Genomic DNA, 24,870 nt, shown 5'->3' with positions numbered 1-24,870 from the left:
ATGAAAACAAATGAGCTCTATCAACAAATGCGAAACTTATGGTGAAATGGAAGGCATGCTAAATGAGGGGCCAAAAGTAGAGTATCGGTTCGCTCTCTGTGCTCTCGGTAATCCATTCGTGGGACCCGAAATGATGCACATCGTCTGTCCAACAAACGGCTCGGGAAAATTTGCATTCAGTTGCCGTTCGTGAGCCTTCCGAGTAAGTTCACATTTGGAATTTCCCTTTCCAAAAGGGGTTTTTAGATATTATTTCAGACATGATCCATCAATACTAAGAAGTAAAAGTGCCAAAAAAATATCTGAAATAATCAAAAACTAGATTTTATAAGTTCAACTGCGGTAATTTATTAAATGTGCAATTGAAAATGGGGCTTACAATATAAGTGCAGTACTGAAGAGAAGCCCTAATAGTGATTAAATCTATCGACAGTGCTTTTTGTCACCCTCTAGGGGCTGTTATTTAGCTTTAGACAGTCGGCGCGTTTTTCAATTGAATTTAATCAGTGACGTAGACGGTCCGTATAGTACATATATACGCAATGCGATCCGATTTTCAAGGGGTAAACAACATAGCCGCCTAGTTCAAGTTCCGCATGGCAATTGAGCCACTGTGGTTCGGATCTCAAAGGAAATGGAAAGTGTCTGAAAAAGAAGAAGAATACTGCACTGCCATTGACATCGCACAAAGTTATCTAATTGAAGGCTTTTTCTACGAATTCAAGTTCAATTCAGAACTGGGACCCATTGGCTGCCATTGACATTCAATACGAATGCGGATAATTAAGACAATTAAGTGCTTTGCATATGGTGACCAGAAATAGTTTTCCCCAACCACGTGGCTGCATTAAACGAATCTAAAAATTGTATTCCGACCTAATTTCACATTGCAGCTCTACACAATGAAAGCCCTGGAATGTTTTATACTGGTGCTGGCTTTAGCGAGGGTTTTCCCCTGGATCGAGGGCTGCAATAGGGTTCCACTGGGAGCCACGGCAGCCAAGTCACCGGTGGATGATAATTACGTGCTCTCCGTAAACGGAAATACCCAGAGTTATGTGCCCGGTCAGAGGTATAATGGTGAGTAATCAAAATATTGTGATGGTAATGCTACTTAAAATTAGTCTAGTCACATATGTATGTATTTTGTTTACTTTAAAGTATAACTAAATTAACTAATTCACTTATCTGATTCTAAAACCCTCTTCCTCTTTGTTATTTAAGTATCCCTCAGTGCATTTTCGGGTTTATCCTTCATCAGCTTTATGCTATCGCTGGATCTGGAGAGTGGCGATAACGAAGGTGACCCCAATACTTTGGGCACCTGGGAGATCCCTGACCTGGCGGAGACCCGTTTCAGTCCGCGCTGCGCAAATCTGGTGGAAAACACCAACACGAATGTGAAGACCCGCGTGGATGTGGTCTGGGTGGCTCCATCGACTCCAGGACAAGGATGTATCCTGGTGCGGGCAACGGTGATGCAGCATCGCGATGTGTGGTTCATGGACGATGGCTTCCTCACCAAGCGAATGTGTGAGGAGGAGGTGGATGACATTGACACACAGCCCAGCATCGTGGATCCTTGTTGTGCCTGTGACGAGGCCAAATATGAGGTGGGTTCTGATCTTAAAGTGGATGGGAATGGATTAAAATCATTTCTTTTCACAGCTTACCTTCGAGGGCAAGTGGTCGCGGCACACACATCCCAAGGACTTTCCTGCAAACAGTTGGCGCACCAGGTTCAGCGATATTATTGGCGCCTCGCACACCTTAGACTATAGATTCTGGCAATACGGGGAGTTGGCCAGCGAAGGTTTGCGTGAGGTGGCAGAACATGGATCCACGAGAACCTTGGAGAGTGAGCTTAAGGATCAGAGCGAGCACATCCGCACTATTATCAAAGCCAGGGGCATAGCCTATCCAAATGTGACGGGCAAAACTTTCGCTGTTTTTCGCGTGGACTCCAATCATCATTTAATATCGTTGGTCTCCATGGTGGATCCCTCACCGGATTGGATCGTTGGCGTCTCTGGTCTGGAGTTGTGCCTGCCCAACTGTTCCTGGGTGGAAAGCAAGGTTCACAATCTCTATCCCTGGGATGCGGGCACAGACAGCGGTCCATCTTATATGGTAAAATGATCTCATTGAGTCAATCTATCAGACTAACTTTGAGATATTTATACCCGTTACTCGTAGAGTAAAAGGGTATATTGTATTCGTGCAAAAGTATGTAACAGCTAGAAGGAAGCGTTTCCGACCCTATAAAGTATATATATTCTTGATCAGGGTCACTAGCCGAGTCGATATAGCCATGTCCGTCTGTCCGTCTGTCCGTCTGTCTGTCCGTCTGTCTGTCCGTCTGTCTGTCCGTCTGTCTGTCCGTATGAACGCTGAGATCACGGAAACTATAAAAGCTAGAAGATTGGCATTTTGCATGCAGATTCTAGGAGTTCCTACGCAGCGCAAGTTTGTTTCAAAAAGGTGCCACGCCCCCTTTAACGCCCACAATCGCTTATATTTTAAAAATTTAAATATTTCGGAAAAGTAAAAATGCAGTATTATTGTGTTTATCAATACCTATCGAAATGTAGAAGAAATTTTTCAAATCGGACTATTCGTTAAAAAGTTATGCGTGATCAAAGTTTCTATCTCCATCTCCCTCGCACTCCCTTTACCTGAGTAACGGGTATCTGATAGTCGGGGACCCGACTATAGCGTTCTCACTTGTTTTTATTTTAGTCTGCTGACCAGCCGCAGGTGCCACCAGACGTGGTACGTCGCATCAAGTCCAACTTTCCCAATGATCCCCGCTCACCGTTTTATGACCCAACTGGCGCTCAGATGAAACCACTGGCCACCTTGCACATCAATCGACGACGTCTCTACGAGAAGAACTGCGAGTCAACCGATTGTAAGTGAATATAATATAAATAATTGATATATAAATGAATCCTTAATCTCTTATCCTGTAGCGGAACAACTGCCGGCGGAGTGTGCCACAAATTCGTGGTCCAGGTGGGATGAGTGCACCACTAAGTGTGGACCTGGAAAGCAGTACAGGATCCGTGAGTTCAAGAATCCCACGCTGGCTTCGGTGAGAAATAGGGCTTAATGGATTTATAGTTACAATACCTTTAATTGAACTTTTTATTACACATTAGCGTCATCGTTGCAATAATGCCCTGCGTGAGGAGAAGAACTGCGTGGGAAACAAGTGCGCCAGCTTCAATGAGGAGGCAGCCGAGGGAGCCGGAGAACCGGACGCTGGACCTGTTCCTGGCAGCCACGACGATCCGCAGTGTGGCATATCCGAATGGTCGGAGTGGTCCTCCTGCACGGTGACCTGTGGAACAGGCGAGATGACCCGATCCCGGCACTATCTCAACAAGAAGGCCAAGAAGAAGTGCCAGAAGGCGAGTAAGGCGCGACTGCACGAGACCAAGATCTGCGAGGCCATGGAATGTGGTGGGGACATCGAGAACGCAGGTGGTGCTGGCGAACCCGAGGAGGAGCAGGCTGGCGGCGAGGGTGGATCAGCCGAGAAGCGATCACTCTTCCGGAACTTCGAGAGCTACAGCCAGCACACGGAGGATTATATACCACCCGTTTGCGGGGTTACTCCGTGGTCGGATTTCTCGCCCTGCACGGGACCCTGCGGTGGACATGGCAAGCGACAACGCATCCGCAAGGTGTGGAACAACAACGAGGTGTACGGAGTGACTGATCCCAACGACGATGGCCAGGATCCCTGCGCGCACATTAAGCTGCACGAGGAGGTAAACTGCACGAATCCCACTTGCGACACCATTGTTCCCGTTTTCTGTTACGATGAGCTGGTGGACAGTCCATGTCGTGACAGCGATGTGGCCAACTTCTGGTACTATGACCATGTGAGTGACCAGTGTTCCATCTACTGGTCGGATCGGTGCGACATCAATCGCAACAAGTTCAAGTCGAAGGAGGAGTGCGAGGAGACCTGTCGCTTGCCTCGCCACAAACAGGAGCTCCAGCATGATGGGGTTCCTGCCATCGATTGCATGGTCTCCGACTGGATATCCCACAGTTGCAACGCCTCCTGCGGCGATGGCTTCCAGTTGCGCACGCGCCGTGTGGTGAAGACTCCCAAGTACGGAGGGAAACCCTGTCCCAAGCACCTGGTGCGCGTCGATCGTTGCTATCAGCGGTGTGATGACATGTACTCCATCAGTGGTCGGGGATTCGGGGAACGGAGGCACGTGGTGAAGGCTCCACAGCCGGAGTTACGAGACGAATGCCGCTACTCGGAGTGGTCTGCCTGGACGCCCTGCACCGCCACCTGTGGCGACAATGCCGTTCGCCAACGGACTCGCACCCTTCTAAACACGGATTTGAGCTTCAAGTGCAAGGATCGTGTCCGCATGGAGAAGTGTGTGATGATGCCGTGCCTGCTAAACAGCAACGATGAGCCGGAGCGGTGGTGAGAAATCTACAGCTTTGGCAAGTATTATATATACACAAACCATGTAATCATTATCGAGGGATATCATTGAATTTTTCATTCCGAAAAATTATCTGTCCCAAAATAAAAAGCCTTAAATAACTTATGGTTTTTGGTGTTTTTATTAAAAGCCCCCTTCTTATGGAATGAACATGTTTCCAGTTTTCACAAGCCAAACCTAAAAATTGAGCTGTATTCGCGACAGCCACTTCCACCAAAGCGATGTAATTCCGAATCCGATCAGTTTGTCCTTGACCCAGATCTGTTGTATAACTTTGAGCAGTTTCCGAGTGATTTTCGCCGGGTTCCAAGTTCAAAGAACTCAAGCTCAGAGCGTTTATTGAAGAGCGTGCCATAAAACAAACCATTCCTAATTGAAAGCAACTCAATCAAGATACGAAAGCGCCGTTTAATGGGGATAATTGATAAATTGAAATGCTCATCGATTAATGGAAGAGGCGACTCGCTCAATTTTGGCACTGCAGCTGCCAGTTTGTTGGTCAGTCGTCGTTGAGCTGCGGACAAGTACGTATCGCTGAGATCGGAACAAAAATGTTCTGCCTTTTTCTTCTCCTCATTCTGCTCGTTTCTGGGGTAAGAGGAGACTGCAATCGGATTCCTCAAGGAGCATCCGGTGAACGATCGGCTGTGGATGATAACTTCAAGATCCTGATCGATGGCAATCCAGAGACTTATGTGCCAGAGCATCAGTACAATGGTGAGAGGTCCGGCAAATTCAGGAGAAATTGCTACTTTACTTTTCCCCTTTAGTTTCGTTATCCTGTCCAATCAACATGAAGTTTGTGAGCTTCACTTTGGTTATCGAGGCGGAAGATCGGACCCTTGGTGGTGAGGATATGACAGGTCACTTTGAACTGCTGGGCACCACGGATACCCGATTCAGTACAGGATGCGAGAACATGGTGGAGAGCACAAACACAAACGCCAAGATCCACATCGCGGTGTCCTGGATTGCACCACGTCATCCCGACAGTGGATGTGTGCTGATCAAGGCGGGCGTGGTGGAACATCGTGATGTGTGGTTCCTGGATGATGGCTTTCTGACCAAGCGGATTTGTCCCGAGGAGATCGACGAGCTGAATAGCTTGACGCCAGCTTTGGAAAACTGCTGCGCCTGTGATGAAGCTAAATATGAGGTGCGATCAGACATAAAAGTCTTTGATGATACTAGAATTCGTTTCTCTCCAAGATCGTTCTGGAGCGCAAGTGGGCGAGGAACACCCATTCCAAGGATTTTCCGGCCGAGGCCTGGCGTACTCGTTTGGGTGAGGTGATCGGAGCTTCCCACAGCTATAGCTATCGCTACTGGGCCTACGGAGGAAGAGCTAGCCAGGGAATGAAGGAGATGGCTGAGCATGGAGCCACCCGCACACTGGAAAACGAGATCAGGGAGAATACTCAAGTGGGTTACGTGGTTTCTCAATCTTTAGATCTTTTTAATCCAGTTTTTCCAATAGAATGGAGAAGTGCGGACTATTATTAAAGCTCCTGGCATTGCGCACCGTTTGAATGCCTTTGGAACCACACTGGCTAATGCTCGTGTAGATCCTGTTCATCATCAGATCTCGCTGGCAGCCAAGATCGATCCTTCGCCCGATTGGATACTGGGGGTGGCAGGATTGGAGCTTTGCCTAAGTAACTGCACATGGCTGGAAAGGAAGGTGTTGAATCTGTATCCTTGGGACATAGGCACCGATTCGGGTCCATCTTATATGGTAGGTGATAGAGTTGTCAGTATGAATTTAGTATATCCCCTTTGAAGTCAGCAGATCAGCCACAGGTGCCACCGGATGTGGTACGCCGCATTACATCCTCGTATCCCAGCGACTATCGATCTCCATTTTACGATGACACTGGCGCCTCTATGAAGCCCTTGGCCACTCTTTATTTGACCAGGAAGAAGCTTTACATCCGGGAGTGTGAAGAGGGTGAGTCACTCTTTAGTTTATATAACATACCCTTGGTTATCTCTGAAATTAGTTCCGCAGGAGGGTCCCCTTGAGTGCGCTGTGCATCCATGGAATGAGTGGTCCAACTGCAGCACTCGTTGTGGTCAGGGCTACTCCCAGCGCCAGCGTAGCTATAAGAATCCCAGCCTAGCAGTCAGCTTCAACTGCAATCTTCGCTTGGAGGAGATGCGTCAGTGCCAGGGAACCCAATGTGGAGCAGGGGAGGAGGAACTTGAGGCCGAGGAGCCTGGCCTGGGCATGGAGAGTCCACAAGGCGGTGGCTCAACAGCCGAATGCCAGCTGAGCAACTGGAGCGAATGGTCGCCGTGTTCCAAGACTTGTGGCAGAGGATCCTCCACTCGCAGCCGCGACTACATCAATTCGCAGGCAAGGCAACGTTGTTTGTCCGTCATGCGACTGCCGATGGAGGAAACGAGGCAGTGCATTGGATCCGATTGTGGTGGAACCATTCCGGATAACGGCGAGCTCGATGCATTACCGGATCCAGATTTATTTGGGGAGTCAGATCAGGGCGGGTATGATGGAAGGAGACCCTCGTGGAGTGGCAGACAGGATGTCAACAATATAGGCTCTGGTAACCAGGTGTGGAATAGAAAGGGTTTTAATTCCGGAAATGACAGAACACCTTACAGTCCCATGGACAACCAGCAGGAGTCACCAAATTCACCCTTTGGTCAGATAGAAAAACCGCAGCGTCCTGTTTACAATCCATCGGACAATGCAGGTGGTTATGATAAGGGATTTTCTTCTGCAAACAGCTACAGCAATGATAAACTGGTGGGCAATAGACCCGGCTATAGTGATTACAACAATAGGAACACCTATAATGAGTATACTACTCCTAGCTACAGACCTGGATTCACCACACGAGCTCCCTATGGGGGGCGGTATCCCAGTCGGCAAGAGGATGTAGAGGAAACCACCATCGACAACAATTATAATGTGGTTCAAGATTACTGTTTTGAGAAGCCCTATGCCTCCACCCGACCCTGTTTCGCCACTCCGGTGGTGGTGAACAACTTCTGGTTCTACGACCACGAGGATCACGAGTGCAAGATCTTCACGACGGATAACTGCGATGAGAATAGGAACCGCTTCCGAACCTTGATGGCCTGCGAAGCCACCTGTCTGCAAACACAGATCAATATGGAGCGCTACGAAAACGACGCTATGGATATCTACGGAGGTGGATCTTATGGTCAAGCAGGAGCTGGATCTTATGGCCAAGGAGGAGGTGGATCTTATGGTCAACCAGGAGCTGGATCTTATGGCCAAGCGGCAGGTGGATCTTATGGTCAAGCGGGAAGTAGATCCTATGATCAAATTGGACGTGGATCTTATGGTCAAGCAAATGATCAATCGGAAGATAGATCGTACGATATGTCGATAGGAAGAAAGTATCATAAAAACGGTGATAGATCCCTTGGTCGAGGAAGAGGTAGTACTTATGGGCAAGATGCAGGTGGATCTTATGACCAGGAGACTGGAAAAGCTTACGCCGAATCAGCAGGCGAAATTGGAGAACCCATGTCTCAGACCAGAAGTAGATACGACTCATCAAGACGCGGTCGTTACGGTAGCCGGTAAAACATTGAAATAATTATTACAGATATGGGCTAAAAGTTCAGTTTTTTTATTAAATACATACCTTTTTTATTTATTTATTTTTATTTATTTTAAAATATATTTTGGCGATCCAAAATCTCTTAACAGAAAGCCAAAGAGAACGTCTCGACTTCGGCTTAAGAGCCCCATTTCATATTTTTCCGGCTTTCCGGCAATGTGGGCTGATAACAGCTCCGACGCGCTCTATTTGTATCAGTGGGTCAGAAAAATAAGGCGCTCCTAGCTTATCGGAGGGCTTAGTCAGCTTCCAAGTCTCTCTTCTCGGCTTTTGGCAAAGTAATTTTGAGGAAGCTTTGCTCAGTTTGCAACAGTCGCTCGCGTCGAATGGTTCATTTATACGATTAGAGAGGTCCCAAATCAAAAGCACATGTGGCGGTCAGGTCCTGCTCCTCTCGTGGGGCTTCTTCTGGCGGCGCTGGTGATCGGCAGAGTCGACAGCCTGATCTGCACGCGCCGCCCGGCCAATACGGCCTCGCCCAAATCCCCGGTGGATGAGAACTTCGTGATAAGCGTGTCGGGCAATCCGGAAACGTACATTCTCGGCCAGGAATACAACGGTGAGAACGAGTTCATTGGCCTTGCGCTTGAACTTCGTGGGAGATTGCCGCTGGAATCTCTTGAAAGGCCTATCAAGGCGTCTCCACAAGTTTCGCAATGTTTTTTGTTTAGTAAACAAAAGTGGCGCTTATCTGGGACCTTTGCGAATTCGTTGAAATTCAAGGTCGACGATAAGGGCCCGGCTTGGTTTGTTTTGTATTGTGGAACTCAGAGTGTTTTTCTTACAGTCTCTCTAAATGCATTCAATGGACACCGCTACATTAGCTTCATCATTGCCCTGGAGAATGAAAATGGGGACTTTAGCTACCAGGACGACTTGGGTCGCTTTGAGCTGAGCGATCTTATAGAGACCCGTTACAGTCCCAACTGCATCAACATGGTGGAGAACACCAATACCAATTCGAAGACTCACATACACTTGACCTGGGTGGCACCCAGTGAGCCAGGCAGTGGCTGCATCCTGATCCGGGCCACGGTGCAGCAACATCGCGAAGTGTGGCACATGGACGATGGAGGATTAACGCGACGCATCTGCGAGGAGGTCACCGATGATGTGGAGAGCCAGCCAACGAGTCCTGCGGTGGATGTACCCTGCTGCGCCTGCGACGAGGCGCGTTATGAAGTAAGCTGTTTAAAGACTTACAAAAGTTCCAGTTACCTTCTTGTTTTACGGTCTTACAGCTTACATTTGAAGGGGTCTGGTCCAGAAATCTGCATCCGAGATACTTTCCTGCACGGAATTGGGAGACACGTTTCTGTGAACTTGTAGGATCTTCGCACAGTTCCGACTATCGGTTCTGGGAGTCCGGAGCACTGGCCAGCTTGGCAATGAAGCAATACGCTGAGCACTGCAGTTCTCGTCTTCTGGAACGGGAGTTTAGCATTAATTTTCGGGTGACTCTATAATACATATACCTACGGAGGAGGACTCTAAGTTATCGATAATCTTTCACAGGATCAGAAAATACGCACCATTATCAAGGCACGAGGACCATCGTATCCCAACATGAGCACCAAGTCCATGGCCTCGGTGCGAGTGGATCCCACTCATCACATGGTGTCCTTCGCCTCCAAGATTGAACCCTCTCCGGATTGGATAGTGGGCGTTACTGGTCTGGAGCTGTGCCTGCGCAATTGTACATGGTTGGAGGAGAAGGTTATCAATCTGTATCCCTGGGATGTGGGCACAGATGCGGGTCCTAGCTATACGGTAGGATGATATTGATAGTACTTGATAGGAAATTAATATTTGGTTTTGATTTAATAGTCAGCAGATCAGCCACAGGTCCCGCCAGATGTTATTAGACGAATGCGTTCCGACTTTCCCAATGACCCGCGTTCACCTTTCTACGATGACTCCGGAGCTCCCATGAAACCAATGGCCATTCTCACGGTGAAGCGCCTTCGCATCTATGAGAGAAGATGTGCGGATGAGGATTGTAGGTGGGGTCTTAAGCTGGGAAACCCTAACTAACCATATGACAATTCCAGCTAACAATGATCCAGATGTTCCACGCGAGTGCCTCACCCATCCTTGGTCCAGCTGGAGCGACTGCTCCTCCAAATGTGGCGATGGTATGCAGTACCGGAGACGTGTCTACAAGCAGCCGGAGTTGGCCAAGGTCTATGATTGCAATGTGCCACAGTATGAGGAACGGGAGTGCCAGGGCGAAATATGTGGTCAAAATAGTCCAATGCGAATCCCAGAAGAGTTTGAGGATCTGGAGCCGGCAATCGGGGGCTTTAATGCAGGCCAACAGCGGCCGGCAGAGTGCCGGCTGAGTTTGTGGGGCAGCTGGAGCCCCTGCAGCGTCACCTGTGGCGAAGGTTACGAGATGCGCCAGCGGCAGTACCTAAATCCCCAAGTGGAACAACAGTGCCAGAGTGTCCATCGCATGGAGTTGCAGGAAACACGCAAATGTTCCGGAACAGCATGCCTTGGTAACATACCCGGATCCTACAATGGCGACAGGGATACTCCTTATGGAGAGTCTTCTCCTGATCGCACTGGAGGTAACATGTATAGACCACAACCCGAACCGGACAGAGATCCTTTTGGACTATACGATGAGCCAAGAAATGGAGATATTGATGGCTTTGAGGTGGGTAACCTTAAAGGCAACACCGGAAACTGGGCAACAAACAGGCAGCCAGAGCGTCAGGTGAATTCAGGAAGAGATCTTCCGCCCTACAGGCAGTCGGATAACGAAGGAACCTACAATCCACCAGCAAGGACAGAGCGACCCACTTGGCCAGGGCAACCACGACCCGGTGATCCGCGCTTGGAGGATGTGGAACGATCTCCCTGGCAGCGACAGAGGCCCGCCAACAAGTATGGCTCGAACTTAGATGATCCTGAAGATTATTCACCAAGGCAACCATGGCAAAAGACAAACAATTATGGCAACCAGGATATGGTTGGAGGAGAAGTGGACTCCTCGCTATCCAATCGCTGCTTCCAGATGTTGCGAACGATGCAGCCACGTTGCCGGGATCAAACGATTACCGGCCAGTTCTGGTTCTACAATTTCTGTGCCGATGAGTGCATGCTGTATGCCGCGGATCCGTGCGACCAGAATGTGAACAAGTTCAGTCGATGGGAGGATTGTGAGAAGTGCCGCCAGCCGGAAATGGCTGCACTGCAGCAGCAGCATACCAGTTCGCCCGAGTGCGTGAATCTTCGGGAGATTTGGCAAGAGGAGAAGCGGGAAAGGGAAATGAAACGTGGCTCGAGTCGGAGACGCAATTATGGCGGTTACAGGCAACGCACTAGAAATTAGTCTTACTTTTAATAATTAGCCATTACTTAAATATATTTTAAATATGAAAGGAAGGCTTAAAACCTTTATAATCTCAATCATTGCTGTTTGCAGGCTAGAAATAAAGCTTCAAATTTAATCCCAATAAATACATAAACATGTATATATGTTAATTCTGAATCTAAAGATAAAACATTCATATTTTTTAAATTCGATAGACGCAGTCGTTGTAAGTTCGACTTATCGATAACTCCAGCCATAAACACCACATTCTGGTGTCAGCTGATTTTTACATGGGAGAACAGCTGTCAAAAAGAGTGCAAACTTTATGCACTTCAAACCCACAACAATCAAAATTATTAAGGTTTAAATTAAACTAATTTAGATCCAAATAAAAATTCTTTGTTGTTAACTTTTCATAACTTGGCAACTCTTGGGCAAAAAAAATTGCACAAGCGAAAAAACAAAATAAAGCAAAAGTATAGGAGGAGTAAATATTGAAAAACAAACATGCAACGTTTGGGATTTATGATAAGACATGCTACGGCAGCAGCAACGCATCCGCAAAATCTGCGCCCGTTGTCCATTTACTGGAATTTGGCCCAAACACATAAGCCGGCAGGTGGAAATGGAAACCCCGGAGCACCCAGGACGAGAGACAACCGGAGTCCCAGAACAGCCGCCCAGAAGATAACCCTCGTCCAGCAGAATCAGTCGATGAGCATAACAACATTGGAGGAGGCCCAGAAACTGGCTAAACGACGGGAGCTGCACCTGTTGCGCCTCGAGCAAACGGATGCCAAAACAGGAAGAGCCATGTTCAAGTGGGTATCATAACCCCAGATTTCAATCATTATTAAGTTCATATACTTTACAGACTAGTCACCGCTTCCGAAATGCTGTCGGATGATGCGGAGCAATCGAAATCCTCCAGCGAAAAGGCCAAGGAGAAAAAGTCGGAAAAGTCTCTAACCATTGGTGCCCGCATAACGGAGCATGATCTCTCCTCGAGGCTCAAAAACATTGCCAAGTGGCTGGCCAAGAGGCACGAAGTTCGCATCCTCATTCAGGGCAATGCCAGCGGATCTGATGAGAGCAGCGCCGACCGCATAGTAAAAGCCATCGAACAGACCATCAAGGAGCCACAATTGATAGGCAGAATAGTGCAAAAGCGCAGCAAGGGATCCTTTATCAAGTTCAGCATCATGCCATTAGCTCCGCCGCCTGTTTCCCCAGCCAATCCTACTGCCATCCAGTCCTGACAACTATCGCCGTTGCCTCGGATGTGCCATAATCACTGCACGGTAATGGCAAACCCACAGAACTTAGCCTTCACAATGTCTGCCCGCCACTTCGTTTTGAGAAAGAAAAAACAGCCCGTCAAGGTCAATATCTCTTCCATTTTCACCATTGTGACACTGTTTCTCTTATTTTTTTTCAAATATTTCTACTGGCATCAACATTTAATAAAACTAAAGGAGGAACAAGAAAAGAAAAAAAAGAAGAATCGACATAGTCACCACCATGAACATAATCTGCATGAACACGATCATGATTAGAGCTTAAATAACTTAAGTTACCTTCTTACCTCAAAATTTTACAATCCTAATAAATAAAACACCATGAAATAAAATTGTATTGGCTTTTTCAATCCATATTATCAAATCAAAAACTTCTATTTATTTGTTTGGATTCTGATTTATTTCCTTTATTGATTTTTATGAACTGTCTTGTATAGGTGCTATTGGTTTAGTTCGTATTTTGTTTAAAGATATATCATTTATATTTGTATACATAGTTTAAGCACACCTAGACATTAAATTATTACATTTTTATTAAATTCTAAGTTTAATTAGGTTTAAAAAGCAGATCATATGACTCAACTAAAGTTTTCTATTAATTACAAAAGCCGCTAAAGCTTTTTTTGGTGTCAATTATAGCAACTACAAAATTACAGAATTTTTGTATTCGAATTCTGAAAAAAATCAACATCTTGAATCATGAATGTGTGGGAAGTTATATTTATTATGTTTATTTTTAAGTTCAACGGTTATCAGAAGCATTTGCACGATTATAGCAGTAAATTTCTCAGTTTTGCATTTAAAATACAATAGTATGTTAACGAATGTTAAATTAAAATAATAAATTATTAAAAAATACGGCACAAGGAACATTATGTTTCAAATATTAGAAAATAAAATATAATAACTTTTAAGTAATTTAGTCTTCAACTAAAATACAAGCACTTTGTGCTTACACTATTTTGGAGAGCTCTATAAATTAATAAACTAGGAAAAGCAATTAAATATCAATGCTAAAAGCCGATAACAAATCAGTTAAAAAGAACTCACGCTATATCGTTACAACTGATAAGCCTCATTTTGGGTGGTTCGCGTCGACACAAAATCGAAAGACATGGGGACCGATAAGCAGACATAAAGGTAATTCATTATACATTGATTTTTTTCACAAAGACTTTTGGAATGAAATATGCACTAAATAAATTAACTACAATAAATGCCAAAGCGTGTGAGCTACGGGTTCGCTGCTGTTTGGTTTGGTCTCCACATACTAACCTAGACGCGTTGAATCTCGAAGAGCTTCACCTCCGTATCGTACCAAATGGCCGGATCCACGTTGCGCAGGTAGATGACTCCCCAGATGTAGGTCCGGAACCAGGCCGTGGTCCCCGCATTGGCCTGGTACTTCCGGATGAGAATGGGATGCGGAACAGGTAGCAATCCCACCAACGTTCCGTGCTGCAAAAACTTTAGGATCTCCGATTCGTCGGTCAGTCCCTTATCAATGCAGATCTTCTCAACCTGCGGCACTAGGACCTGCAGCAGTCGCATGATGGTCTGCAGCGGCAGTTTTGAACGCCAGGAGACGATCCACTCAGGCGTAGGTGTCCACCGATCGCCCTCTCCCGGCACCATGCGAATGCTGCCTCTGTGTGCCACCGACAGACGTGACAACTCCGTGGGGGAGTTGGACTTGCGTTCGCCAGTTGGTGTCGATGCAGCAGACCTGTCGTAGGGCACAATTTCTGTGGAATCCTCTGCCTTCGGCTTGTCATTTGGATGGGCCTGCTCTCGCTCCGTCATCTGGCTGATTCCTGGTGTGTCCAACAAGGAGGCCTTAAGGGTTCCCGGTTCAGCTGGCTGGGCCGTGAGAACGTCCGACTGTGGCTCTCCCGTCTGAGACCGCTCATGGGACTCTGTCTCCGATTCAAGGTCCTCTTCCGCCTTGGGCTCTTCATTTATGATGTCCTCCTCGTCCTCATCCTCATCTTCTTCGTTGTACTCCTCCGGCACATGGGCCGAGGGCAGCTCCTGCGAAACAGCTGCAGTTCTCCTTTGCGGAACCCGCGGCAAATTGAACTTTCCACATGTTTTGCGACCACTCAGGCACTTAGCTATTCCAGCCATATCGGTTGGGAGATTCGCCATGGCATGAAACACATGACGTTTGCGGATGATGGTGTAGACTAGATTCGAGTTGCCATCGAACTGGTACTGTATAATGTTGTTGAATATCTCCAGCAAGAAAAACACCAAATGATGATTGCTGGGTGCCGATAGCAAAAACCAAGGTGTGCTGAAGGCCTCCAGGAGATGTAGTAGCTTTACACTGGCTACCATTGACAGGGTTTTCAGATAGGGCGACACATTAACCAGAATGGTCAGCAGGCAATCAAAAAGGGGCTGCAATCGTTGATGGCCAGTGGCAATAATTTTATGGAACACCGTGATAAGTAAATCGGCATGGGTTCCAGTAAACACAGGTATATCCATGGGTACGGTGGCGGAGTAAGCTTTGTTCAGGCGAACTCCAAAGTTTCGTTCACCTATGAATAAATTTGAATTCAATTCATTAAGTCCACCACAATGTGAAAATGACTCACCCGATAGCAGCAACAGTATGAAAACACCAATGTGCATCAGACCCACTCGAGATTGGTCCGCGCGAGAGTAGTTTAGATGATACAGTATAGGAATAAGTATATCCAGGACATCAGAGCTCTTCAGCACGAAATAAAGAAACTTTTTGTTATAGTCGCATATTTTCCAAAATAGAATAAGCAGCTCCTGGTGACAATGCAACCGCTTCGTGGAGTTGGGCAAGTAGTTCTGCACTAGAGGGTTGTTTAGAAGGCGAGTGATGCCCTTAAGCACAAAATGAAAGTCCTCGTCCCGGTGAACACGAGATAGGTAGTTGATAAACAAGTTGTCGCCGGAGTTTCCCTCGTCATAGGAAGCCTGACCGGGTTGGGTAAGTTGCTGCTGCACCACCATGTCGTGATCTAAGGTGACAATAAGTAGCTGCAGACAGGCTTCTACCAGTGGCTCCGTGGTATCCGCAAACAAAAGGTGATTGTAGGGCACACCGAATCCCACCGGATCATAAGAGCACACTGTGTTCAGGAACGAGGTAAACAATGGCAGGGCGTGTCGATTGTCGGCGGAGGTGAAATAGGCTATCCACTTGTTGGGCTCCTCGGACTGCTGCGGTGATCGGTACATGGGCTCTGAGAAGCAGGTGAGCAATAGCTTTAGCAGCTCCGTTCGCCTCCGCTCCATTTGGGCGTTGTGGGGCGGCGATTGGGCAAATCCCACGCCCGCCTCCCAGATGTACTCACAGCTATCAATGTTGGCCAGCTCCTCTGCCTTCTCCGGACCCGTCCGCCGGGTGGCCGTGACCGTAAAGTCCGGACAGAATAGCAAATCACAGGTGGCATTCAGCAGCGATTGTGCCAACGGCATGGTCTTTTCCTGCGATGGCAGGCTGCTCCAGAAAAAGTCGCGCCACTTGTCGTCCTCGAAGATGTAGGGCAGGCACCGGACGAGCAGACGAACGCAATTCAGGACGCACTGCTGTTCCGCCTGCGTGCGACAGCTGCTGTCCACTGCCTGGGCTAACTTTTCCACCGCCTTGTAGCACAAAGTGGCCAGGTTAGCCGGATTTTCGTTCCGAATCTGACGAATCTCGTTTGAGGTGACCAGCGCGAAAACATCCTCCAGCGTCGTCTGGTGACCCTGCCAAAACTGCTCCCAAAACTGCTCGTCGCTGGGGTCTATCTTCTGATTCTTCTGCGTCAGCTGCACAATCGCTTTGCGAAAGTTTAACTTTGAGTCCGTGTTTCCCATATTGTTCGGGTTTCGGCTGCTTTGGTATCCCTTAAATCCACCTGCCCCGTGCTCGGTCCCTCAGAAGTGTACGCAGTGGTCTGAAACAAGAGCCCTTGGCATTTAATTTAATACGTTTCTGTTTAGAAAATCGAAGAAATTAGAAATTCGCCTACGCACTGCCAAGCAATCGCCAGTGTAACTTGGAGATGGGCTAAGAACTCACGAATAGAGATGAGTGCGTGACTGTATTAAATATATTTAATCAATAGACGTCGGACTATATGGTTCAACATTTTTTAACTTTTGAGTCTTTGAAATCTTTGATTAAGAACTAAATTTTAATTTAAGATCGCTTAGAATTAAATGTTTAAAATGTGATTGCATATGTATAATAATCACTATCGCTAAGCTTTCGAAAATTACGCATCGAGTTGGCATCGCCGGCAGTGCCAGTGTTGCGAAGGGAGCGACTGCCGGTGTTGGAAGACGTTCGTGCAAAATATTCGGACTGCACACAAGAACAAACGACACGTAAACGTCACCAAAAATTAGCAGCCAACAAGTTCGTTTAATTAAGTTTAGGGGACATGTGTAACTAGAAAGTGTTCCGAGCTTCATCCGTGGCTGCGAGAGAGTGCGAGTGGGCAAGTTGCGAGTGCCAAAACATATGCGAAGGTCGAAGGCGAGGAGGAGGAGCTGCCCTGCCCCACAAAATTGCAATTTTCTGCGCTAGCGCTGGAAGCCAACTAGCTGCCGTCGAAGATCCGTAGAGAAAGACCCGGACACAATGGCGCTTCCGGGCAATGGCATCTATGTGGTGCGGGGCGAGATGGCCACCCTGATGACCGCCATGCGACGTGGAACCCGTTGGAATGCCACAGCCTACGTGGTAACTAATGGATCTAATGGCCCCTGGTCGCCAGTAGTAATACCCTTTAATTCCTACCCACAGGACGACGAGAAGGACTCGTTACTGAAGATGTTCATTGACCTCAAACAGGATCTGAATCGCATCGAGGATCTGCGCCTGATCGAGCCGCAAGTGTTCCTGGCTCCATTTCTGGAAGTGATTCGCACGGCGGACACCACGGGTCCGCTAACTAGTCTGGCCCTGGCCTCGGTTAATAAATTCTTGTCATATGGGCTCATAGGTAAGATGATAACATTCCTCGCTCATTTTTTTCATTCATTGCTAATCCACAGATCCCACATCTCCAAATCTGGCCGACATCGTGGAACGCATTGCCGATGCTGTGACACATGCCCGGTTTATGGGCACCGATCAGTCCTCGGATAGCGTCACCTTCATGCGGGTTATTGAAGTGCTGCACACCCTCATCCGGAGTCCCGAGGGAGCTGCCGTTAGCAATGAGACGATGTGCGAGGTGATGCTCAGTTGCTTCAAGATCTGTTTCGAGGCAAGGCTGAGTGAGTTGTTGCGTCGCTCAGCGGAACAGTCGCTCAAGGATATGGTGTTGCTTTTCTTTATGCGTTTGCCGCAATTCGCCGAGGAGCGAAGTGACACCATGCTTCAGAAGCGATTAAACATTGGCGATGCTGCCAGTGGAGCTACTCAAGAAAAGCTGAAGCGAAAGGCTGTGCAACCTGCACCAGCTGCCCCCAGAAAATCCTCGACAGTAGAGGATCCTCCACAGACACCGCAATCTGCCAACCTGGCAGTTCCAGGCCATCTAAAGGCACCCATACTGGCCACCACGCCCGCCAGTCCAGCGGGAAATATTCTGGACATGCAGGGCAAGATCACGCAGACACCGACCACAACTGCGAGTTTGGAGGTAGAAGAAACCGCTGCTTCAGATGCACCTGTCATTCAAGTAGATCCTGCCGATACGGATCCTTTGTTGGTTGGCGAAGCGGGTGAAAGATCCAGCACCCTGACCGAGGCAAACAGCAGCGAGTACATCAACTCGGTGGGCGTTCGTTTTACACAACAATCCACCGATCAGGATGCCGCTACACTCTCGCCCTACGGCCTTCCCTTCATCCAGGAGCTGTTTCGTTTCCTCATAATAATCTGCAAACCCAAGGACGAGCACAACTCGGACAGCATGACACACACGGGCTTGAGCCTGCTCACAGTTGCTTTTGAAGTGGCTGCCGATAATATTGGAAAGTATGAAGGCTTGCTGGAGCTGGTTAAGGATGATTTGTGTAGGAATCTAATATCTGTAAGTAACTATTCTTCTCTACAATGATTAAACCAACTAAAACTCTTTTTTTTCAACAGCTTCTCAGCTCAGAGCGCCTAAGCATTTTTGCTGCTAATCTACAGCTCTGCTTCCTGCTTTTTGAGTCGCTTCGTGGACATCTCAAGTTTCAGCTAGAGGGCTACCTCCGGAAGCTAAGTGAAATCATTGCCAGCGATAATCCCAAGACGCCCTACGAAATGCGAGAGTTAGCTCTTGACAATCTACTGCAGTTGTGGCGTATTCCCGGCTTTGTTACCGAACTGTATATCAACTACGATTGCGACTTGTATTGCACGGATATGTTTGAGAGTCTGACCAACTTGCTGAGCAAGTACACACTGTCAGCAACCAATGCCGTTTATAGCACCCACATCATCTCGATGGATACGCTTATTAGTGTAATCGATAGCATCGAGCGGAACTGTGCAGCAGCCAAGAACAGCAACAACAGGGAATCCTTGCCAGAGCCTGCTCCAGCAACTGGCGGAAGTCGTCATTCACGGCACAACAGCGGATTGGAGGGAATAGTAATCGATTCTGGAAATGGCGTCGTTGTAGAGGAGCAAGTGGAAAATATAGCCAACTTTATAAACACTAGTTCACAGCGTTTGCGATTGCAATCAGGTGATGGAGTGGGCATAACCACTGAACAGCTTGCAAATGTCAAACAGAAAAAGCGTTTGCTATCACAGGGTACTGAGCGCTTTAATCAGCGTCCCGAGAAGGGTGTCCAATACCTGCAGGAGCATGGCATACTTAATGCCGAGCTTGATCCCATGCAGGTGGCCCTATTCCTTCGTGAGAATCCCGGCCTGGATAAGAAAATGATTGGCGAATATATCTCAAAGAAAAAGAACGTTGACTCGAAAATCCTGATTAACTTTGTAGACTCCTTCGATTTCACCGGCCTTCGAGTAGATCAAGCACTTCGGCTTTATCTGGAGACTTTTAGATTGCCTGGAGAGGCTCCGTTGATCTTCCTGGTGCTGGAACACTTCTCTGATCATTGGCATGTAAGTATAATTACTAAAAACTGCTTGGAGGCTATCATATTAATTATTTATTTTTCTCTAACTTAGACCCAAAACAAGGAGCCATTTGCCAACGTTGATGCAGCCTTTCGCTTGGCCTATGCCATCATCATGCTAAACATGGATCAACACAATTCAAATGCCAAGCGTCTAAATGTTCCAATGACACTGGAGGATTTCACCAAGAATTTGCGGGGTCTCAATGGCGGCGAAGATTTTGATCAGAATATGTTGGCGCAAGTCTTCAATGCCATTAAGTAAGTTTTATTATATATTGCTATAATAATATATATTATTGTTATTAAATATATAGTTATAATAATTATTATTATAGATCATTTTCTAATTCACTTTTTGCTTTAATATATTTCAGGACTGAAGAGATCGTAATGCCAGCCGAGCAAACGGGCTTGGTGCGTGAAAATTATCAATGGAAAGTCTTGCTTCGTCGAGGCGACACCCATGATGGTCATTTCCACTATGTCCACGATGCGTCCTACGACGTTGAGATCTTCAATATTGTATGGGGCGCCTCCCTTAGCGCTTTAAGCTTTATGTTTGACAAGAACACTGAATCAGGCTCCCAAAAAACGCTTGCAGGTGAGTGAAGTTATAGTATTCCATCTTTCCTTTTTTACTTAAAATATTAATTGTAGGTTTCAGTAAGTCCGCTGCTATATCAGCTCACTATAATCTTCATTCGGACTTCGATGCCCTAGTTTTGACTCTCTGCAAGTTCACGACGCTACTAAGCAGCGTCGAACAGCATGAGCCCGCACCGGCAATCAATGAGATTCAGCAAGCTGTAAACTTTGGATTGAATGGAAAAGCTCAGGCGGCAATGAGAACGGTGTTCTTATTGGTTCATGACTATGGCGACTGTTTGAGGGAGAGCTGGAAGCACATTCTGGACCTATATCTGCAGCTTTTCCGTCTGAAACTACTCCCAAAAACCCTGATTGAAGTCGAAGACTTCTGCGAGGCAAACGGAAAGGCCTTGTTGATCCTGGAAAAGCCTCGCGAGAAGCAAGAATCAGGGCTGTTCTCCAGCCTGTACTCTTTCATTAGTTCAGAGGGTCAGCGAGAACCAACGTACGAAGAGCAGGACTTTATTAAGCTTGGACGCAAGTGCATTAAAGAGTGCCAGCTGGATCAAATGCTTCAGGAATCAAAGTTTGTGCAACTAGAGTCCCTGCAGGAGTTGCTTAAATGTGTTCTTAGTCTGCTGAAAGCACCCCAAGGACACAAATCAATTGGTCTAACGTACGCCGAAGATCAAACTGTCTTTTGGATGGAGTTTCTGGTGAAGATTGTTGTTCACAACCGGGACCGCATGATCCCGTTGTGGCCAGCGGTGCGAGATCAGATGTATCTCCTTCTCATGGGAAGTGCTTCCTGTGGCTACGATTACCTGCTAAACCGTTGCATTGTAGCGGTTCTTAAATTAGCTATCTATTTGATGCGAAACGAGGAGCTGTGCCCAATTGTCCTCCAGTCCTTGAAAATGCTGCTGATGCTGAAGCCTGCATTGCTGTTGCGCATCTCTAAACAAATTTCAATTGGAATCTACGAACTGCTCAAGACCTCGGCCCAGAATATCCATTCCGAGCAGGATTGGCAGATTATCTTCAATCTCCTGGAGTGCGTGGGAGCCGGAGCTGTCCCACCCAGCTATGATGATGCCCAGCTGCCACTACCGCCCAACGGTAGCGCTAAGTCTGATGGCGCCTTAAGTGGCGAGGAAGACGCATCTACTGCACCGGAGCGTGGATACACCTCGGATTCCGAGCTCACCAAGGCATCAGCAGCACCCGGTGCCTCCAGTCCAAGTGCCGAGAACTGGATTCTGGTCAACAACAAGGACAGTGAACTGACCACGGCCTCCCGGTGAGTTTTACTGATCTAACAAAAGACTGTTAGAAATGTCTTTAATCAGATTAAATATTTTTTGCAGACCCCAGTCTCCACCAAGTTCCAGTTCTCCCCCGGTTAACACGCTAATCTTCAGTTGTCAGTTACTAGACCACGCACCGTTTGCTTTGTTCAAGTGCTGGGACTCGCTTGCCTTCATTGTACGGAGTGTGGCCCACATCACGCCCTACAACTTTGAGGCCTGCGTTCGCTGCATCCGCATCTTTGTGGAGGCCTGCCGGGATGGAGGGATTCGACAGCGCCGAAAGCTGGAGACGGCGGCCAAACAGCGAAGTGCTAAGAAGCGCAGCGATCGCAAGCCAGGTGGCATGGCTTCCTCCGCCTCGAGCAGTAATCTTTTGCTTCTGACCGGCGACACAGCCGACAACCAGGGACATGGGAGTGCGGCAGAGCAAGAGGATCTAGCCCAGCGCTACGAGCAGTTGTCCATTCAACTGCTAGACCTGATGTATACGTTGTACACGCGGACGGCACAGATATTCCGCTGGTGGGCGGAGGAAGGATGCACAGTCCCACAATCGGCAGCTTTGTGGTCACCTGGCTGGTGCCCATTGCTGCAGGGCATTGCCAGACTGGCCATGGATCGGCGGCGAGAGGTGCGCACCCATGCCATTTCGTGCCTGCAGCAGCGGGCATTGTTGGTGCACGATCTGCAGACGTTGTCCGGCACAGAATGGTGCTCCTGTTTCCACCAGGTGCTGTTTCCCCTGTTGAACGAACTGCTGCCAGAGAGCAGTGCATCTGGGCAACTGGATGCCTCTCTTCTAGAGGAGTCACGCATTCGGACGGCTACCATCATGTCCAAGGTGTTCCTGCAGCATCTAACCACGCTAATCGAACTAGGAAATGCCTTCAATGAGCTCTGGCTGGATATATTGGACTACATTGAGCGCTTTATGAAGGTGGGATCGGATACGCTGTCAGAGCAGATGCAAGAAATACTGAAGAACATGCTGCTGGTGATGCATTCGGTGCGAGTTTTCCACAATCAGGATGGCAGTCTGCAGCAGGCTCTTTGGGAGCTAACCTGGCGGCGAATCGGTGAATTCCTGCCAAATCTTAAGGAGGAACTCTTCCGCGATGAAGGTGTGTTACACGGTCGTAGTAGAATACTCTTAACCTTTTACCCTACCAGCAGACTTAATTTCTCCAGCGATCTCGCTGGACTTTACGCAGATTAGATACGCCCCTTCCCTGGGCACAATCGAGCAGTCCTTAACCCTGCCGCTTTATAGCCATTGTCTCAAGATTTCCCCCACGGTAACAGCCAAAAGTGAGACCCTTCCAGCCAAGCAGCGCAAGAAACCCTGGGCTAAGTTCAGATCCAAGCTGAAGGTCCTCAAGGGATTTGGCAAAAAGAATTGAATAGTTTTTTTTTTATTTAGACTTCCTCTTTTTGTCTTTATATTTTTATACAAATTAAATAGTTATGGTACCCATGTATATGCTCCATCTTGCAGGCAAACGCGCTCTTTATATTTGTATACAAATTAAATAGTTATGGTACCCATTTATATGCTCCATCTTGCAGGCAAACGTGCACAGACCCTAACGAACCCAGCTCCTGTGGCAGCTGTGGTTCCCGTTCCCCAGCAGCAGGTACCAGCGGTGGCAATTTTGCCCAGCCAAGTCCAGACTTTGGGTAACGAGTCGGTAACGAGTGCACCCTATTTGGTGCCAGCTGCGCCCATCTTGACCAACCAAGTCGAGGCTTACTCCAACGAGTTAATAACGAGTGCATCTAGTACGGCGGCAGCTACCCCCAACCTGGTGTCTCCCGTGGAATCGCCGAGGCGGAGTATTATTCTGCAGCCACCTATGGCAGATGCACTACAGCAGCCGCCTAGTTTTGTATTCGCCCAGGTGGGTTTCGAGGAAATAAATTAAGTATATTATTTAATATTTTTTATTTATTTGACAGCCCCTGATTGTTCCTCCGCATCAGCCGGTGGCGACGGACCCGCAACCCAGCACATTGCTGCCGGATCTGGTGAATGAGGCAACTGCTGCTGTAGTGCAGGCCACTACCACCTCGCCCATGCAGAGCCCTCAAGAGGCGGACCCGCCCGTTCCAATTGTGCACCAGACGAATATCGTGACCACCAACAATACGTATAATAGTTACGCCATTGAGGTGCCCATGGCATCGGAAACTGCTGCGGAACAGTTGGAGCAACAGCAGCAACTGTTCTACCAACAGTACTACCAGCAGCTTCAGGCTCAACAGCAACAGTTGACAGCTCAAACCAGCGATCCTGCCATCAATGTGCCAATTAGTCATCTGCTGGCCGGAAATGCTTATCCCTCGCTGCCTAAAATGCCACAGGCATCCCTTGTCCACAGCTTTGCACCCGTATTCGAGGCTCAGGCCACGACCGGTGGAGCCGGACCGGCAGCAGACATCTATCAGGAATATGTGCAAAATCCCTACAACCTAACGTTGCAACAAAATCCCCAGCAGCAACAGCAGCAGCAACAACACCAGCAGGGCCCAGGAATGGCCACCGCATTTCCCGCCGTTGCCACGCCAGCCAACTACTTTAATGTAAATGTGGATCCCAGTAGCATACCACCCGGATCGGAGCTGCTCTACGGCCAGCAGTGAAGAGGAGTGTGAAAAGATAATTTAACCTGACCTTTTTATTTTGTATCCTTTGTTGTAGAAAATGGCTAGCTTCGTAATTATTAATACAAAATTGTGTCAATTTGTTTCTTGTTATTTATGTCGCCCCAAGTAAAGTGGATTCACATTCCGCCCGAGCGCGTGTTTATTATGCTATCTGAAGAATAACATTAAATCACAAATCCAGATGCAATTTCCAGCAGAACCCGTATAAGCTTTAGTAATTCAAATAGTTTAATTTATGATAATTAAATAATTATATCTTCTGTATGTTATGCAAAGAGGCAAACTGTAAATAATCAAAATTAAAAATATATAAACCAAAATATGCACAGATGTATCAAATAATGCTATAACGTACTTTTTTGAAGTTTTGGGGAAAATAGAATGGCAATATCAAGGATCAAACCTGGGTTACTGTTAAAAATCTAAGTTTAAAAGAAATAAAATATATATCCTGTATCGGTGAGACAAGTGAAATAGATCTTTAAATTCAGCAAAGAAATTTTAATGTTCATGGGTGAAAAGTTTTCA

At 47.4% G+C, this 24,870-nt stretch overlaps 6 protein-coding genes across 9 annotated transcripts; 5 read left to right on the top strand and 1 right to left on the bottom strand.

The window, feature by feature from the left end:
* Positions 1-183: 183 nt before the first annotated feature.
* On the top strand, positions 184-4,583 carry LOC108046248 (spondin-1). Its single transcript, XM_017125854.1, has 7 exons — positions 184-202; positions 894-1,080; positions 1,225-1,613; positions 1,669-2,130; positions 2,740-2,911; positions 2,973-3,094; positions 3,162-4,583. Exons 2-7 carry the CDS (start codon positions 903-905, stop codon positions 4,458-4,460), a joined length of 2,622 nt encoding a protein of 873 aa, XP_016981343.1. The 5' UTR covers positions 184-202; positions 894-902; the 3' UTR covers positions 4,461-4,583.
* Positions 4,584-5,005: 422 nt separating this feature from the next.
* On the top strand, positions 5,006-8,055 carry LOC108046180 (spondin-1). Its single transcript, XM_017125757.1, has 6 exons — positions 5,006-5,195; positions 5,249-5,634; positions 5,688-5,900; positions 5,956-6,213; positions 6,261-6,426; positions 6,479-8,055. Exons 1-6 carry the CDS (start codon positions 5,030-5,032, stop codon positions 8,053-8,055), a joined length of 2,766 nt encoding a protein of 921 aa, XP_016981246.1. The 5' UTR covers positions 5,006-5,029.
* A 364-nt stretch (positions 8,056-8,419) lies between these two features.
* LOC108046250 (spondin-1) lies at positions 8,420-11,574 on the top strand. Its single transcript, XM_017125856.2, has 6 exons — positions 8,420-8,651; positions 8,880-9,274; positions 9,334-9,546; positions 9,608-9,862; positions 9,920-10,091; positions 10,144-11,574. The coding sequence occupies exons 1-6, from the start codon at positions 8,462-8,464 to the stop codon at positions 11,430-11,432; spliced, it is 2,514 nt and encodes an 837-aa protein (XP_016981345.1). The 5' UTR covers positions 8,420-8,461; the 3' UTR covers positions 11,433-11,574.
* A 139-nt stretch (positions 11,575-11,713) lies between these two features.
* On the top strand, positions 11,714-13,083 carry LOC108046229 (translation initiation factor IF-3, mitochondrial). The gene is made up of 2 exons (XM_017125816.2): positions 11,714-12,235; positions 12,289-13,083. The coding sequence occupies exons 1-2, from the start codon at positions 11,922-11,924 to the stop codon at positions 12,671-12,673; spliced, it is 699 nt and encodes a 232-aa protein (XP_016981305.1). The 5' UTR covers positions 11,714-11,921; the 3' UTR covers positions 12,674-13,083.
* Positions 13,084-13,089: 6 nt separating this feature from the next.
* On the bottom strand, positions 13,090-16,751 carry LOC108046228 (protein HID1). 2 transcript variants are annotated; one of them, XM_017125815.1, is made up of 3 exons: positions 16,718-16,751; positions 15,316-16,638; positions 13,090-15,258 (listed from the first exon to the last, which is right to left on the bottom strand). In XM_017125815.1, exons 2-3 carry the CDS (start codon positions 16,556-16,558, stop codon positions 13,988-13,990), a joined length of 2,514 nt encoding a protein of 837 aa, XP_016981304.1. In that variant the 5' UTR covers positions 16,559-16,638; positions 16,718-16,751; the 3' UTR covers positions 13,090-13,987. The 2 variants fall into 2 exon arrangements, with proteins under 2 accessions (XP_016981304.1, XP_016981303.1); XM_017125814.2 differs by having other exon boundaries at positions 15,316-16,739.
* Positions 16,752-16,998: 247 nt separating this feature from the next.
* LOC108046219 (Golgi-specific brefeldin A-resistance guanine nucleotide exchange factor 1) lies at positions 16,999-24,816 on the top strand. Of its 3 annotated transcripts, XM_017125803.2 has the most exons (10): positions 17,000-17,429; positions 17,493-17,691; positions 17,744-18,729; positions 18,789-19,763; positions 19,830-20,038; positions 20,155-20,381; positions 20,438-21,668; positions 21,736-22,799; positions 23,245-23,576; positions 23,635-24,816. In XM_017125803.2, the coding sequence occupies exons 1-10, from the start codon at positions 17,328-17,330 to the stop codon at positions 24,316-24,318; spliced, it is 6,009 nt and encodes a 2,002-aa protein (XP_016981292.1). In that variant the 5' UTR covers positions 17,000-17,327; the 3' UTR covers positions 24,319-24,816. The 3 variants fall into 3 exon arrangements, with proteins under 3 accessions (XP_016981294.1, XP_016981293.1, XP_016981292.1); XM_017125805.2 differs by lacking the exons at positions 23,245-23,576; positions 23,635-24,816 and adding an exon at positions 22,852-23,150 and having other exon boundaries at positions 16,999-17,429; XM_017125804.2 differs by lacking the exons at positions 23,245-23,576; positions 23,635-24,816 and adding an exon at positions 22,849-23,150 and having other exon boundaries at positions 16,999-17,429.
* The last annotated feature ends 54 nt before the right edge of the window (positions 24,817-24,870 follow it).

Source organism: Drosophila rhopaloa, unplaced genomic scaffold, assembly GCF_018152115.1.
Source record: "Drosophila rhopaloa isolate 14029-0021.01 unplaced genomic scaffold, ASM1815211v1 contig_115, whole genome shotgun sequence".
Classification (NCBI taxonomy): Eukaryota; Metazoa; Arthropoda; class Insecta; order Diptera; family Drosophilidae; genus Drosophila; species Drosophila rhopaloa.
This window is presented reverse-complemented; position numbering and strand designations above follow the sequence as displayed.